The sequence below is a fragment of the Salvelinus alpinus genome, chromosome 25 (genome assembly GCF_045679555.1).
Source record: "Salvelinus alpinus chromosome 25, SLU_Salpinus.1, whole genome shotgun sequence".
Taxonomy (NCBI): domain Eukaryota; kingdom Metazoa; phylum Chordata; class Actinopteri; order Salmoniformes; family Salmonidae; genus Salvelinus; species Salvelinus alpinus.
Genome location: NC_092110.1, coordinates 36935379 through 36951320, shown reverse-complemented (window position 1 = coordinate 36951320; position 15942 = coordinate 36935379). Strand labels below are relative to the sequence as shown.

At 47.9% G+C, this 15942-nt stretch overlaps 1 protein-coding gene across 1 annotated transcript in view; it reads right to left on the bottom strand.

Annotated features, from left to right (window-relative positions):
• The window catches only part of LOC139553887 (connector enhancer of kinase suppressor of ras 1-like), an 85140-nt gene that overhangs the window by 50289 nt on the left and 18909 nt on the right, over positions 1–15942 (bottom strand). Inside the window, exons 3-4 of the mRNA XM_071366646.1 lie at positions 15514–15716; positions 11673–11757 (exon numbers count right to left, since the gene is read on the bottom strand). Coding sequence (XP_071222747.1) covers positions 11673–11757; positions 15514–15716 — 288 coding nt within the window. The remainder of the gene's footprint in view (positions 1–11672; positions 11758–15513; positions 15717–15942) is intronic.

Sequence of the window (15942 nt, the reverse complement as noted above, 5' to 3'; positions counted from 1 at the left end):
AGAGAGAGAGAGAGGACCACATCTACTGGTCCCATTATCCAGAGAGAGAGAGAGAGAGGACCACATCTACTGGTCCCATTATCCAGAGAGAGAGAGAGAGAGAGGACCACATCTACTGGTCCCATTATCCAGAGAGAGAGAGAGAGGACCACATCTACTGGTCCCATTATCCAGAGAGAGAGAGAGAGAGAGGACCACATCTACTGGTCCCATTATCCAGAGAGAGAGAGAGAGAGAGGACCACATCTACTGGTCCCATTATCCAGAGAGAGAGAGAGAGGACCACATCTACTGGTCCCATTATCCAGAGAGAGAGAGGACCACATCTACTGGTCCCATTATCCAGAGAGAGAGAGAGAGAGAGAGAGAGAGAGGACCACATCTACTGGTCCCATTATCCAGAGAGAAAGAGAGAGAGAGAGAGGACCACATCTACTGGTCCCATTATCCAGAGAGAGAGAGAGAGGACCACATCTACTGGTTCCATTATCCAGAGAGAGAGAGAGAGAGGACCACATCTACTGGTTCCATTATCCAGAGAGAGAGAGAGAGAGGACCACATCTACTGGTCTCATTATCCAGAGAGAGAGAGAGAGAGAGGACCACATCTACTGGTCCCATTATCCAGAGAGAGAGAGAGAGGACCACATCTACTGGTCCCATTATCCAGAGAGAGAGAGAGAGAGGACCACATCTACTGGTTCCATTATCCAGAGAGAGAGAGAGAGAGGACCACATCTACTGGTCTCATTATCCAGAGAGAGAGAGAGAGGACCACATCTACTGGTCCCATTATCCAGAGAGAGAGAGAGAGGACCACATCTACTGGTCCCATTATCCAGAGAGAGAGAGGATCACATCTACTGGTCCCATTATCCAGAGAGAGAGAGAGAGGACCACATCTACTGGTCTCATTATCCAGAGAGAGAGAGAGAGGACCACATCTACTGGTCTCATTATCCAGAGAGAGAGAGAGAGGACCACATCTACTGGTCTCATTATCCAGAGAGAGAGAGAGAGGACCACATCTACTGGTCTCATTATCCAGAGAGAGAGAGAGAGGACCACATCTACTGGTCTCATTATCCAGAGAGAGAGAGGAATAAAGCTGAAGCTGTTCACAACAGCCCCCGCCACACAGCTCTGTTCACAACAGCCCCCGCCACACAGCTCTGTTCACAACAGCCCCCGCCACCCAGCTCTGTTCACAACAGCCCCCGCCACCCAGCTCTGTTCACAACAGCCCCCGCCACCCAGCTCTGTTCACAACAGCCCCCGCCACCCAGCTCTGTTCACAACAGCCCCCGCCACCCAGCTCTGTTCACAACAGCCCCCGCCACCCAGCTCTGTTCACAACAGCCCCCGCCACCCAGCTCTGTTCACAACAGCCCCCGCCACCCAGCTCTGTTCACAACAGCCCCCGTCACCCAGCTCTGTTCACAACAGCCCCCGCCACCCAGCTCTGTTCACAACAGCCCCCGCCACCCAGCTCTGTTCACAACAGCCCCCGGCACTTCAATGTTCCATTTTCCCCTCAGTGTGACTTCCTCACAAACTGTGGTTGCTGCTTAGCAGAAGAGTGACTATGAAAGCCTCCATTACGTTTATAATAAATAAAGTCTTTATAGAAATTGACCTTGGGCTTTGTGCTTTCTCACACTGCCAGAGGTGTGTAGTTATTCAACAGTCTGCTGTGTGTTATTGCTTACGTAATACGCCTTTATTCCAGTTAATGAAAGATGGTCCTAAAACTGAGGGTAGAGCCATTCACTACAAATCATCTACAATGAATTGTAAATGACTGTTAGTCTGTCATTTATACAGAAAATAACACTCAGGAAGTAGCGTTCAACTGGGATTGGATTTATAAACTGAGGGAGCAAGGCACAACTACTCAAACATGAGGTTCATTTCTCTCATATAGTTAGGTCATGTGATGTAGGCCGTCATTGTAAATAAGAATTTGTTCTTAACTGACTTGCCTAGTTAAATGAAAGGTTAAATAAAAAGAAAATGCAAAAATGACATGCCCGATGTCTAAGTGGTGAGCTTTGTCGTTGTCTAGGAAACAGATGTGGATTGTTCTGGGTGAAAGAACCCACTGCAATCTAATCTCAGGATGCATTCACACACACACATTAATAATCATTGTGACACAAAAGCCCTTGAGTAGTTTAAAGGCCCAGTTCAGTCAAATTTGATCTTTCATGTGTTTTATATATATTTACACACTATGAGGTTGGAATAATACTGTGAAATTGTGAAAATTATGATAATGCCCTTTTAGTGTTTTAGCTGTTTGAAAAGACTGCCTGAAATTTCAGCCTGTTTTGGTGGGATTTAGTTTTGGCCTTCCTGGTAACATCACCAGGCTGTAAATGTGTCGGTAGACCAATAAGAAAGATTGTGCCAAACCTCTCTGCCAATAACAGCTAGTTTTCCTCTCTCCACTCAGACCACTCCCACTAGAGAGTCCTAGCTACATTTTTGCTTGAGATATTGCTCTTCACTATTAAGCTATTTCGGTTTATTTTTGACAATTTTAATTGAAAACAATCACAGTAATGTGATTTGATAGAACTAAAAACAGCTGCATTGGACCTTTAAGTGTAAGTGGGCTTCCTATAGCGGACCCAGAGATGAATTGGCCAAATAAAGAAAATATCCTTTTATGAGTAAATGTCACTATGATATATACCACATCATCGCTGGGAGGTAATGTAGTCAAACTGAAGCATGCATTTGTGAATGTGTGTGAGTGTGAGTGTGAGTGTGAGTGTGAGTGTGTGTGTGTGTGTGTGTGTGTGTGTGTGTGTGTGTGTGTGTGTGGTGTGTGGTGTGTGGTGTGAATGAGTGTGTGTGTGAACATACCTGGAGTGTATCTCTTTATTATACCTCTTCAACACCACACCAACCCAGCCGGTCTAAAGCAGTGGTTCCCAAACTGTGGGGCCCTAGGGGGCGTGAGCGAAAGTTTTTTTAGCCTATTGAGCGGGATGCCCCCCCTGTGCCCCCCTCCCCCCGGTGAAACATTTTGAGAACTGCTGGTCTAAAAGTACCAGATGGGCGGGGTTTGCTCTTTTGCAACTATTCTATTGCTTCCATATAGTCAGGCAAGCTCAATCAAGCCCAGATAAAGTATTTGAAATTATTTTTAAATATAATTTGGTCTGCACCAAACCAACCCATGTGAATTATTAGGAGTATATCTCTTTAAATGCTGGTGAAAGGACTCCAAGGAGTGAGAGTTCACTTTCTGCCTGCTCTATATTGGAGCGTTACGTTCAACATTTCCTAACTCAATTACTTCAAATAGTAAATCCAATAAAACTCAGCCTAAGTGAACTGCAAATGCTACTGTCTCTACCCTGGTCCCAGATCGGTCAGCCTCTACCCTGGTCCCAGATCGGTCAGTCTCTACCCTGGTCCCAGATCGGACAGTCTCTACCCTGGTCCCAGATCGGTCAGTCTCTACCCTGGTCCCAGATCGGTCAGTCTCTACCCTGGTCCCAGATCGGTCAGTCTCTACCCTGGTCCCATATCGGTCAGTCTCTACCCTGGTCCCAGATCAGTCTCTACCCTGGTCCCAGATCTGTCTCTACCCTGGTCCCAGATCTGTCTCTACCCTGGTCCCAGATCTGTCTCTACCCTGGTCCCAGATCTGTCTCTACCCTGGTCCCAGATCTGTCTCTACCCTGGTCCCAGATCTGTCTCTACCCTGGTCCCAGATCTGTCTATACCCTGGTCCCAGATCTGTCTGTACTTTAGCCTACTCCATTGTCATTGTAAAGCACTGGCATGACAATTCCATAAAGAGCTGGCTAGAAACAATAAATATCTGATTGAAATGGCTCATGTCCATTCATTGTATTCCGTAGTATGAGTGGTCAAAGCGATGAGTCATCATCAAGCAGCTGGTGTTGACACTGGTGTCCGTTGAACCAAGCTCATGGTCAGGGTTGGGGAGTAACTGATAAACTGCAACTTTAATCTGTTACGTTACCAGAAAGAAAAAAATAACTAATCAGATTACATATACTTTTGAAAAACTAGATGATTACTTCTTGGATTACTTTTCCATTAAGGATGTTGGCGAGAAAAAAAATACATTGACACCTTTCTATTTTCTCGAAGACATTCAATTCAGCACTGGAAAAAGGTGCAAGTTGAAGTTTGTTCTACCTGAGCGAGACTGACCAGAATTCAGAGACTACTATGATGTCAGAGACCACTATGATGTCAGAGACTACTATGATGTCAGAGACCACTATGATGTCAGAGACTACTATGATGTCAGAGACCACTATGATGTCAGAGACCACTATGATGTCAGAGACTACTATGATGTCAGAGACCACTATGATGTCAGAGACCACTATGATGTCAGAGACTACTATGATGTCAGAGACTACTATGATGTCAGAGACCACTATGATGTCAGAGACTACTATGATGTCAGAGACCACTATGATGTCAGAGACCAGTATGATGTCAGAGACTACTATGATGTCAGAGACTACTATGATGTCAGAGACCACTATGATGTCAGAGACCAGTATGATGTCAGAGACTACTATGATGTCAGAGACCACTATGATGTCAGAGACCACTATGATGTCAGAGACCACTATGATGTCAGAGACCAGTATGATGACACACCAAATACGTTTGATGGATCATTTTGTCTTCTTCTAGTACCTCATAAGAGGAAACTAATCCAAAAGTAACAGAAAGTAAATCAGATTATGTTACCAAATTTGGGTAATCCAAAAATTACGTTAATGATAAAAAATGTGGACAGATAACTAGTAACGGATTACATTTAGAAAGTAACATCCTGAACCCTACTCAGTTACTTATACTGGAATATGGCAACGAGCTGCCCACTTAATCATTAACTCACCAACCACCTCATGCGCACAAAACGTTGAAAAGACGTTAAAAAGACATTCAAATACATTGGAAAGACGTTAAAAAAGACGTTAGAATACATAGAAAAGACATTGAAATTCATTCAAATTTGTTGAAAAGACGTGAAACGACAAGAAGACATTGAAAGACATTGTTCAGACGACGTTAAAAATATATGCTAAAAATAGGTCTTCTTCTTTGAGCACGTCTTGCTCAGTGCGTTCATTAGCACCTCAACCAGACCACTAATTAACTACAACAATTATTTCTGGTTACAGCAAAACTATTCAAAACAGATAAAAACCATACTAGAAAACTTCACCACAATTGTGAATAAAAAGGTACATTGGTCAACCAGCAAGAGTCGAAACTCACTATCAATGGGTATGATCACTGAATAATAACACTTCTGTTCGTCAACAGAGGCATCAAGAAAGTCCTGTATCACATCTTAGAAAAGCCATATCACATCCTTAACTACAGTAGCCTTTACTGTCAAGATGGTGTGTCAATACCAGGCCATTGGAAACCAATCAATCAATGGAAACAAACAGCATTACATCATCTCATTCTCACATACCTCAATACAACTCCTTCAAACAATTCTTCCTTGATCCTCTCTCCATGTTGACAGAAATTCTCAATGTAACTATCGCCCACGCTCTCTGTGTCCACCTCTCTCGCTCTCTCTGTAATGGACTTTGCTTGTTGTTGTCTAGCAGTGTGCGAGCCTATCCTCTCCAGTCCTACAGAGCCAGTAGTCAGTGGAGAAGTGGAGGACTCTAGGATCACAGCAGCTGACTCATGGCCCCGCACAACCCTTCAAGGCACCAGAGAAAATAAACCCCATGAGTGGGGAGAGAGGCGGATACACACACACAGAAAGAGAGAGACACACACACACACACACACACACACAGAAAGAGAGAGACACACACACACACACACACACACACACACAGAAAGAGACACACACAAACTCCTGTGTTTTTATACAGGCAGGAAATGGAAGAGAGTTATTTATTTTCTACAAGGGCCCTAGGAGACATGGCCTGCGTCCCAAATGGCACCATATTCCCTACATAGTGCACTACTTTTGACCACGGTCCATAGGGCTCTGGTCCAAAGTAGTGCACTATATAGGAATGGGGTGTCATTTGGGCCAAACATGATCTGTCTGGTCCTTGTTCTTGTTACAGATGAACCAATTCTCTAGAAACAAGCAACGTAATAATGGGAGCATTATAATTCAAAGCCTGCCTCTCTGAAACAAGGTCACAAGAGATTTGACATTTAAGTTTCTTAGCCAAGGGCTAACTTGCTGCACACAGACGAGGGTGGTGGGGTGTGTACGTGACTGTGTGCGCGTGTGTGTATTCTACTGACCTTTCCAGAGCTGGAACTTGATAATGATGGGCAGAGAGAGATGAGAAGAGAGAGAGAGAGAGACGGCCAGAGAGAGAGACGGCCAGAGAGCGAGACGGCCAGAGAGAGAGACGGCCAGAGAGAGAGACGGCCAGAGAGAGAGACGGCCAGAGAGAGAGACGGCCAGAGAGAGAGACGGCCAGAGAGAGAGACGGCCAGAGAGCGAGACGGCCAGAGAGCGAGACGGCCAGAGAGAGAGACGGCCAGAGAGAGAGACGGCCAGAGAGAGAGACGGCCAGAGAGCGAGACGGCCAGAGAGAGAGACGGCCAGAGAGAGAGACGGCCAGAGAGAGAGACGGCCAGAGAGAGAGACGGCCAGAGAGAGAGACGGCCAGAGAGCGAGACGGCCAGAGAGAGAGACGGCCAGAGAGAGAGACGGCCAGAGAGAGAGACGGCCAGAGAGAGAGACGGCCAGAGAGAGAGACGGCCAGAGAGCGAGACGGCCAGAGAGAGAGACGGCCAGAGAGAGAGACGGCCAGAGAGAGAGACGGCCAGAGAGCGAGACGGCCAGAGAGAGAGACGGCCAGAGAGCGAGACGGCCAAAGAGAGAGAGACGGCCAGAGAGAGAGACGGCCAGAGAGAGAGACGGCCAGAGAGAGAGACGGCCAGAGAGCGAGACGGCCAGAGAGAGAGACGGCCAGAGAGAGAGACGGCCAGAGAGAGAGACGGCCAGAGAGCGAGACGGCCAGAGAGAGAGACGGCCAGAGAGAGAGACGGCCAGAGAGAGAGACGGCCAGAGAGCGAGACGGCCAGAGAGAGAGACGGCCAGAGAGCGAGACGGCCAGAGAGAGAGACGGCCAGAGAGCGAGACGGCCAGAGAGCGAGACGGCCAGAGAGCGAGACGGCCAGAGAGCGAGACGGCCAGAGAGAGAGACGGCCAGAGAGAGAGACGGCCAGAGAGAGAGACGGCCAGAGAGCGAGACGGCCAGAGAGAGAGATTAGAAGAGAGAGCACCAACTCACCTGTGTGGATGTGTTTAGTCAGTTGTGAGGTTGTCGGCCCTATTCTATCATGTTCTTATTCGGTCGAATAGAAATTCTTAGAAACTACAGCCATATACACTTTTCAAAGAAACTATATAAAACCTCAATCCAATGAAAGACACCAGTCAGTCTCAGTTTCTTCCGTCTTATAACTCATCTATCTTGTCTTAAGACTCAAGGGGGTGTACTTACAAACCTGCCTTCTGCAAGCACCTGCATTTTGGATCCCCCTAATATCTGATACCTCAGCAACTCTCTGTAGTACACACACACTCTCCCTCTCTCTCCCTCTGTGGTACACAGTCCTCTATCATAGTTGAATAAGGCCTATGACTATCTGACTCCTAAGCATACAGCAGAAACAAGCAGTGGTTGCTCATTGGATCCAAAAACAGGAACCAAACCAAACAATGGGCAGTAATCAAACCTCTCGACGCCTCCAGCTCAGAGCAGACTACCGTCAAAACAGTCTGGCGTAAGGACCACGTTTCACTTACTAATTACCTTGAGTCTACAGTTTAGACAGCTTTCATACAACAACAAAACAACTAAGTCAGTAAGCCAGAACTTGGCTGGACAAGAAGCCATCAGCCTTCAAAAGGCCCTCATTGTTCCAATGTAACCTTCACTTCCCAGCTTCCTTCCTTTCTGATGAGGAGGGAGTCTAACCATAGAAATAGTATGACTAGCCCAAAGCCCATGGTTCTTACTCACAGTCAGTCATATTCATGAATTGGCTACAACAAATGTGTCATTATTCATTTTCTGGGATACACAATGAATGTAGTGAGTGTGTTCACACAGAACATCCTTTGATAGTCTTTAAAAAAAAACTTTGCACTGATTTGTGAAGAAGAGGTCAAGTCTATTTATCACATCTCTAATGTGTTATGCAAACAACAAAAAGAAGACTAAAAAGCAACAGAAAAAAAAGCGATTTTCTACAAGATAAATACATGTATTATTATGGTCAACAATGTCTAAATGTACAGAAACTGTGAGCACTGCAAGTGTGGACATCCACAAACAGACATCCACAAACACATCCACAAACCAGTTAGCTACAGTATTCAATCAAAATGCAATAAAGCCAGCAGGAAAACAGCTCCAGAGTTGTAATCTACCTACTTTGGCTGGAGACGATCCAGAGCTGCAAATAGAGCTGCCAGTCAGAGCTCTAAATGTAGTACTCTGGGATCTCTCTGCTCCCTGAATACGGTGTCCTCTCTTTCGCCCTCTATCAGTCTCTCATTGGTCTGACTGCACTGCAACTCACAGCAGGTGAACTACAAGTTGAGTTCCTGTGAACCCTTCCATCAGTACCCCCTCCCCCTGCTCCCCGTCTCTCACTCACTCCCTCCCTCCCCCGAAGATCTCCAACTCCCTCCCGCCCTTTGCTCCCCCTCCCCCGGAGATGGCTAACCCTCTCGCCCCCCCCCCCACCCACACTCCCTCTCCCGAAGATGACCAAATCCATCCCGCCCCAGCTACCACCTCCCCCTCTCTCCCGAAGATCACCAAATCTATTCCGCCCATGCTCCCCCTCTCTCAGTCCCGCCCTCCTCCCCCAGGCACTATCTATGACAAATCCAGGCCTGTCTTTTTCACAAGTCGCAAGTTTAACTCCAGCATTACAGATCACATTAAATACACATTCACCCACCTTCTCCCTCTCTTCAACAATTTCCTATCACAAAAATCAAAAGTCACCCTGTGCTTCTTCAAGGTACCTAAACTATTCCGAGCATGCAGTCAGATAAAGAATGCATGTGGTTGGTCTGTGCATTCCCCAATAGGAGGAGTGAGTTTGCTGTTGTGCTGTGTTAGGGCAGCAGTGGGAAAAAAAAGTACCCAATTGTCACACTTGAGTAAAAGTAAAGATAACTTAAAAGAAAATGACTCAAGTAAAGTGAAAGTTACCCAGTAAAATACAACTTGAGTAAAAGTCTAAAAGTATTTGGTTTTAAATATACTTAAGTATCAAAAGTAAAAGTAAAAATAATTTCAAATTCTTTAAATTAAGCAAAGCAGACGGCGACATTTTCTAGTTTTTTTTATTTTACAGATAGCCAGGGGCACATAATTTACAAACGAAACATGCATTTATTGAGTCCGCCAGATCAGAGGCAGTAGTCATGACGAGGGATGTTCTTTTGAGAAGTGAGTGAATTGGACCATCTTCCTGTCCTGATAAGCATTCAAAATGTAACTAGTACTTTTGGATGTAAGGGAAAATGTATGGAGTAAAAAGTACATAATTTTCTTCAGGAATGTAGTGAAGTAAAAGTAGTAAAAAATATAAATAGTAAAGTACAGATACCCCCCAAAAACGACTTAAGTAGTACTTTCAAGTATTTTTACTTAAGTATTTTACACCATTGGTGTTAGGTGGCTGTTGAAAGCAGCAACACAAACAGTGGTGGTTCCTCCAGCCTGCCTTGTGTGCGCCTCCTCCAAAGATAAAATGTGTCTGCTAAGTATTGTTTGGTCCAACTAGGAATCTAATTCAGATTTAATTCACCTCAAGGCCATTCATTCAATGTTAATAAGGAGCAGAGTTTTTCCTGGTCAGGTTACTCGACATTCATTCATTCAGCAGTGAGCGCCTGTACAATGACAACAGCCATGCTGGATCACTGGCTTGTGTTCATTAGGTAACAAATGAAAGAAAACAGACCGAAACAAGGAGGGACTACCTGGACATGTCCAATAAGAAACACTCCTTTTTGCTTTACGTTTCAAAACGTTTTTAAAACGTTTCCATTGTGTGCCCTAATGAACACGACTCAGGTCTTTAACATAGGAGCGGTAGACTACCTTGTGTACTGCGGTCCCCAGGTCTTTACAGTAGGAGAAGTAGACTACCTTGTGTACTGCGGTCCCCAGGTCTATACAGTAGGAGAAGTAGACTACCTTGTGTACTGCGGTCCCCAGGTCTTTACAGTAGGAGAAGTAGACTACCTTGTGTACTGCGGTCCCCAGGTCTTTACAGTAGGAGAGGTAGACTACCTTGTGTACTGCGGTCCCCAGGTCTTTACAGTAGGAGAGGTAGACTACCTTGTGTACTGCGGTCCCCAGGTCTTTACAGTAGGATAGGTAGACTACCTTGTGTACTGCGGTCCCCAGGTCTTTACAGTAGGAGAGGTAGACTACCTTGTGTACTGCGGTCCCCAGGTTTTTACAGTAGGAGAGGTAGACTACCTTGTGTACTGCGGTCCCCAGGTCTTTAACTTAGGAGCGGTAGACTACCTTGTGTACTGTGGTCCCCAGGTCTTTACAGTAGGAGAAGTAGACTACCTTGTGTACTGCGGTCCCCAGGTCTATACAGTAGGAGAAGTAGACTACCTTGTGTACTGCGGTCCCCAGGTCTTTACAGTAGGAGAGGTAGACTACCTTGTGTACTGCGGTCCCCAGGTCTTTACAGTAGGAGAGGTAGACTACCTTGTGTACTGCGGTCCCCAGGTCTTTACAGTAGGAGAGGTAGACTACCTTGTGTACTGCGGTCCCCAGGTCTTTAACTTAGGAGCAGTAGACTACCTTGTGTACTGCGGTCCCCAGGTCTTTACAGTAGGAGAAGTAGACTACCTTGTGTACTGCGGTCCCCAGGTCTTTACAGTAGGAGAGGTAGACTACCTTGTGTACTGCGGTCCCCAGGTGTTCACAGTAGGAGAGGTAGACTACCTTGTGTACTGCGGTCCCCAGGTCTTTACAGTAGGAGCGGTAGACTACCTTGTGTACTACGGTCCCCAGGTCTTTACAGTAGGAGAGGTAGACTACCTTGTGTACTGCAGTCCCCAGGTCTTTACAGTAGGAGAGGTTGACTACCTTGTGTACTGCGGTCCCCAGGTCTTTACAGTAGGTGAGGTAGACTACCTTGTGTACTGCGGTCCCCAGGTCTTTACAGTAGGAGAGGTAGACTACCTTGTGTACTGCGGTCCCCAGATCTTTACAGTAGGAGAGGTAGACTACCTTGTGTACTGCGGTCCCCAGATCTTTACAGTAGGAGAGGTAGACTACCTTGTGTACTGCGGTCCCCAGGTCTTTACAGTAGGAGCGGTAGACTACCTTGTGTACTGCGGTCCCCAGGTCTTTACAGTAGGAGAGGTAGACTACCTTGTGTACTGCGGTCCCCAGGTCTTTACAGTAGGAGAGGTAGACTACCTTGTGTACTGCGGTCCCCAGGTCTTTACAGTAGGAGCAGTAGACTACCTTGTGTACTGCGGTCCCCAAGTCTTTACAGTAGGAGAGGTAGACTACCTTGTGTACTGCGGTCCCCAGGTCTTTACAGTAGGAGAGGTAGACTACCTTGTGTACTGCGGTCCCCAGGTCTTTACAGTAGGAGAGGTAGACTACCTTGTGTACTGCGGTCCCCAGGTCTTTACAGTAGGTGATGATGTTTCTACTGGACGTGTAACCACTCAGCTGGGCAAACTGGTACCTGGACACACACAGATGGACCAATGAAGAAAGGGATACATTTATTGAATCTAGAAATAAAATAAAATGTGCAGATTTCAATGTCATTAAAGACTCAAATGATGCATTCAGGATGGAGGAGAACACAACCCATGAGATCACAACCCATGAGAACACAACCCAACCCAACCCATGAGAACGCAACCCATGAGAACACAACCCATGAGAACACAACCCATGAGAACACAAGAGAACACAACCCATGAGAACACAAGAGAACACAACCCATGAGAACACAACCCATGAGAACACAAGAGAACACAACCCATGAGAACACAACCCATGAGAACGCAACCCATGAGAAGACAACACATTAGAACAAAACCCATGAGAACGCAACCCATGAGAACACAACCCATTAGAACACAACCCATTAGAACACAACCCATGAGAACACAACCCATTAGAACACAACCCATTAGAACACAACCCATTAGAACACAACCCATGATAACAATCCTACATAACATTAGGATAGAAAGGGGTAAGAGGTCACCAATGTAAATGCATTGAGCTGTTTATTTATCCCACCGTCATTCGTACATTATACTAGTTGGCACAATGTCAGAACACTGTGCATAGCTTATGTAACATTTTAAAGGTTATACTACATTTTCTACTGGTAATAATATCATATTTTAAATGTTATTCTCTTGAAACGTTGTGTGTGTAATGTTTACTGTTAATGTCTGATTGTTTCATTTAAATTTGTTGGTTTCTGTCACTGTTGTTTTGTTTTTCACTTCCGTTGGCAATGTAAACATGTTGCCCATGCCTCTTTACACACATATATATATATATGTGTGTGTATGTATGTATGTATGTATGTATGTATGTATGTATGTATGTATGTATGTATGTATGTATGTATGTATGTATGTATGTATGTATATATATATATATATATATATATATATATATATATATATATATATATATATATATATATGTATATATATATATATATATATATATATATCAGAATAACAGAAAATGATTTATTTCAGCTTTTATTTCTTTCATCAAATTCCCAGTGGGTCAGAAGTTTACATACACTCAATTAGTATTTGGTAGCATTGCCTTTAAATTGTTTAACTTGGGTCAAATGTTTTGGGTAGCCTTCCAAAAGCTTCCCACAATAAGTGGGGTGAATTGTGGCCCATTCCTCCTGACAGAGCTGGTGTAACTGAGTCAGGTTTGTAGGCCTCCTTGCCCGCACACGCTTTTTAAGTTCTGCCTAGCAATGTTCTATAGGATTGAGGTCAGGGCTTTGTGATGGCCACTCCAATACCTTGACTTTCTTGTCCTTAAGCCATTTTGCAAGTATGCTTGGGGTAATTGTCCATTTGGAAGACCCATTTGCGACCAAGCTTTAACTTTCTGACTGATGTCTTGAGATGTTGCTTCAACATATCCACATCATTTTACTTCCTCATGATGCCATCTATTTTGTGAAGTGCACCAGTCCCTCCTGCAGCAAAGCACCCCCACAACATGATGCTGTCACCCCCATGCTACACGGTTGGGATGGTGTTCTTCGGCTTGCAAGCCTCCCCCTTTTTACCAAATACTAATTGAGAGGACACGGAGCATGAGCGAGAGGACACGGAGAGCGAGCGAGAGGACAAGGGGAGCGTGAGCGAGAGGACACGGAGAGCGAGCGAGAGGACACGGAGAGCGAGCGAGAGGACACGGAGAGCGAGCGAGAGGACACGGAGAGCGAGCGAGAGGACACGGAGCGAGCGAGAGGGAGAGCGGAGATGGAACGAGAGGGAGAGCGGAGACGGAGCGAGAGGGAGAGCGGAGACGGAGCGAGAGGGAGAGCAGAGACGGAGCGAGAGGGAGAGCGGAGACGGAACGAGAGGGAGAGCGGAGACGGAACGAGAGGGAGAGCGGAGACGCAGCGAGAGCGGAGAGCGGAGACGGAGCGAGAGGGAGAGTGGAGACGGACCGAGAAGGAGAGCGGAGAAGGAGCGAGAGGGAGAGCGGAGACGGAGCGAGAGGGAGAGCGAGAGAGAGGGAGAGCGGAGACGGAGCGGAGAGCGGAGACGGAGCGAGAGCGGAGACGGAGCGAGAGGGAGAGCGGAGACGGAACGAGAGGGAGAGCCGGAGACGGAGCGAGAGGGAGAGCGAGAGAGAGGGAGAGCGGAGACGGAGCGGAGACGGAGCGAGAGGGAGAGCGGAGACGGAGCGAGAGGGAGAGCGGAGACGGAGCGAGAGGGAGAGCGGAGACGGAGCGAGAGGGAGAGCGGAGACGGAGCGAGAGGAAGAGCGGAGACGGAACGAGAGGGAGAGCGGAGACGGAGCGAGAGCGGAGACGGAGCGAGAGGGAGAGCGGAGACGGAGCGAGAGGGAGAGCGGAGACGGAGCGAGAGGGAGAGCGGAGACAGAGGGAGAGCGGAGACGGAGCGAGAGCGGAGACGGAGCGAGAGGGAGAGCGGAGACGGAGTGAGAGTGGAGACGGAGCGAGAGGGAGAGCGGAGACGGAACGAGAGGGAGAGCGGAGACGGAGCGAGAGGGAGAGCGGAGACGGAGCGAGAGCGGAGACGGAGCGAGAGGGAGAGCGGAGACGGAGCGAGAGGGGAGACGGAGCGAGAGGGAGAGCGGAGACGGAGTGAGAGTGGAGACGGAGCGAGAGGGAGAGCGGAGACGGAGCGAGAGCGGAGAGCGGAGACGGAGCGAGAGCGGAGACGGAGCGGAGACGGAGCGAGAGCGGAGAGCGGAGACGGAGCGAGAGGGAAAGCGGAGACGGAGCGAGAGGGAGAGCGGAGACGGAGCGAGAGGGAGAGCGGAGACGGAACGAGAGCGGAGACGGAGCGAGAGTGAGAGCGGAGACGGAGCGAGAGCGGAGACGGAGCGAGAGCAGAGACGGAGCGAGAGGGAGAGCGGAGACGGAACGAGAGCGGAGACGGAGCGAGAGTGAGAGCGGAGACGGAGCGAGAGCAGAGACGGAGCGAGAGGGAGAGCGGAGACGGAACGAGAGCGGAGACGGAGCGAGAGTGAGAGCGGAGACGGAACGAGAGCAGAGACGGAGAGCAGAGACGGAGCGAGAGGGAGAGCGGAGAGCGGAGACGGAGCGAGAGCGGAGACGGAGCGAGAGCGGAGTTGGAGCGAGAGGGAGAGCGGAGACGGAACGAGAGCAGAGACGGAGAGCGGAGACGGAGCGAGAGCGGAGACGGAGCGAGAGGGAGAGCGGAGTTGGAGCGAGAGGGAGAGCGGAGACGGAGCGAGAGGGAGAGGTGCAGAGTGAATGGTGAATATCAGCATTATAAACACCACCTACACGGAGTACCCAACAAGGCACAACAAAGAGCACCTTCTCAACGTGTACACCAAAACACCCTCCCAAGTGCTGACACGAGAAGTCAGAGGTTGACTGATAACATATTATTATCTCTTAGTCTTCTCCCTGCCTGCTGTTGTTTTCTACAGGCTGTCCAATCACCTTACACAGGGGGAGGGCCACTGTGCTGTCACCCTATCGTAACACCTGCTACCCAAACCCATTTCCATACAAAACCCTGTAGGTACCGTAATAGTCAACATGTTGTGCCATTACATGAGGGTACATTATCATAGCCATGGGTCATGCCATCCGTTTTGTTACCAAATCACATTATACCACCCACCACTGCGACCTGTATGCTCTAGTCGGCTGGCCCTCGCCACATATGAAATACATGGCTGTAGTATGTGTGTGTGCGTGTGTGTACTTTACCTGTTGAGCAGGGAGAAGAGGCCCTTGGCGGAGGTGATGAGCTCCAGCACCACCTGCAGTACGCTGGCTGGCAGCTTGGTGGCGCTCTGCCCATCATAGGTGTTTACCCTCCAGCGGATCTGGATGCCCATGATCAGGGAGTGGGCCACCACGCACAGGTTCTCTGTCAGACTGCGCAGGGTCTCCCCTCCCATACCGTATGTCTGGGGAGGGAGACAAGGAGGGAAACAGAGAGTGAGGCAGGGGCAAACACCTCACAGACCTACACACAGAGAGACCAGACTGCAGAGTCAGTACAGAGAGACCAGACTGTAGAGTCAGTACAGAGAGTCCAGACTGCAGAGTCAGTACAGAGAGACAGAGAGTCCAGACTGCAGAGTCAGTACAGAAAGTCCAGACTGCAGAGTCAGTACAGAGAGTCCAGACTGC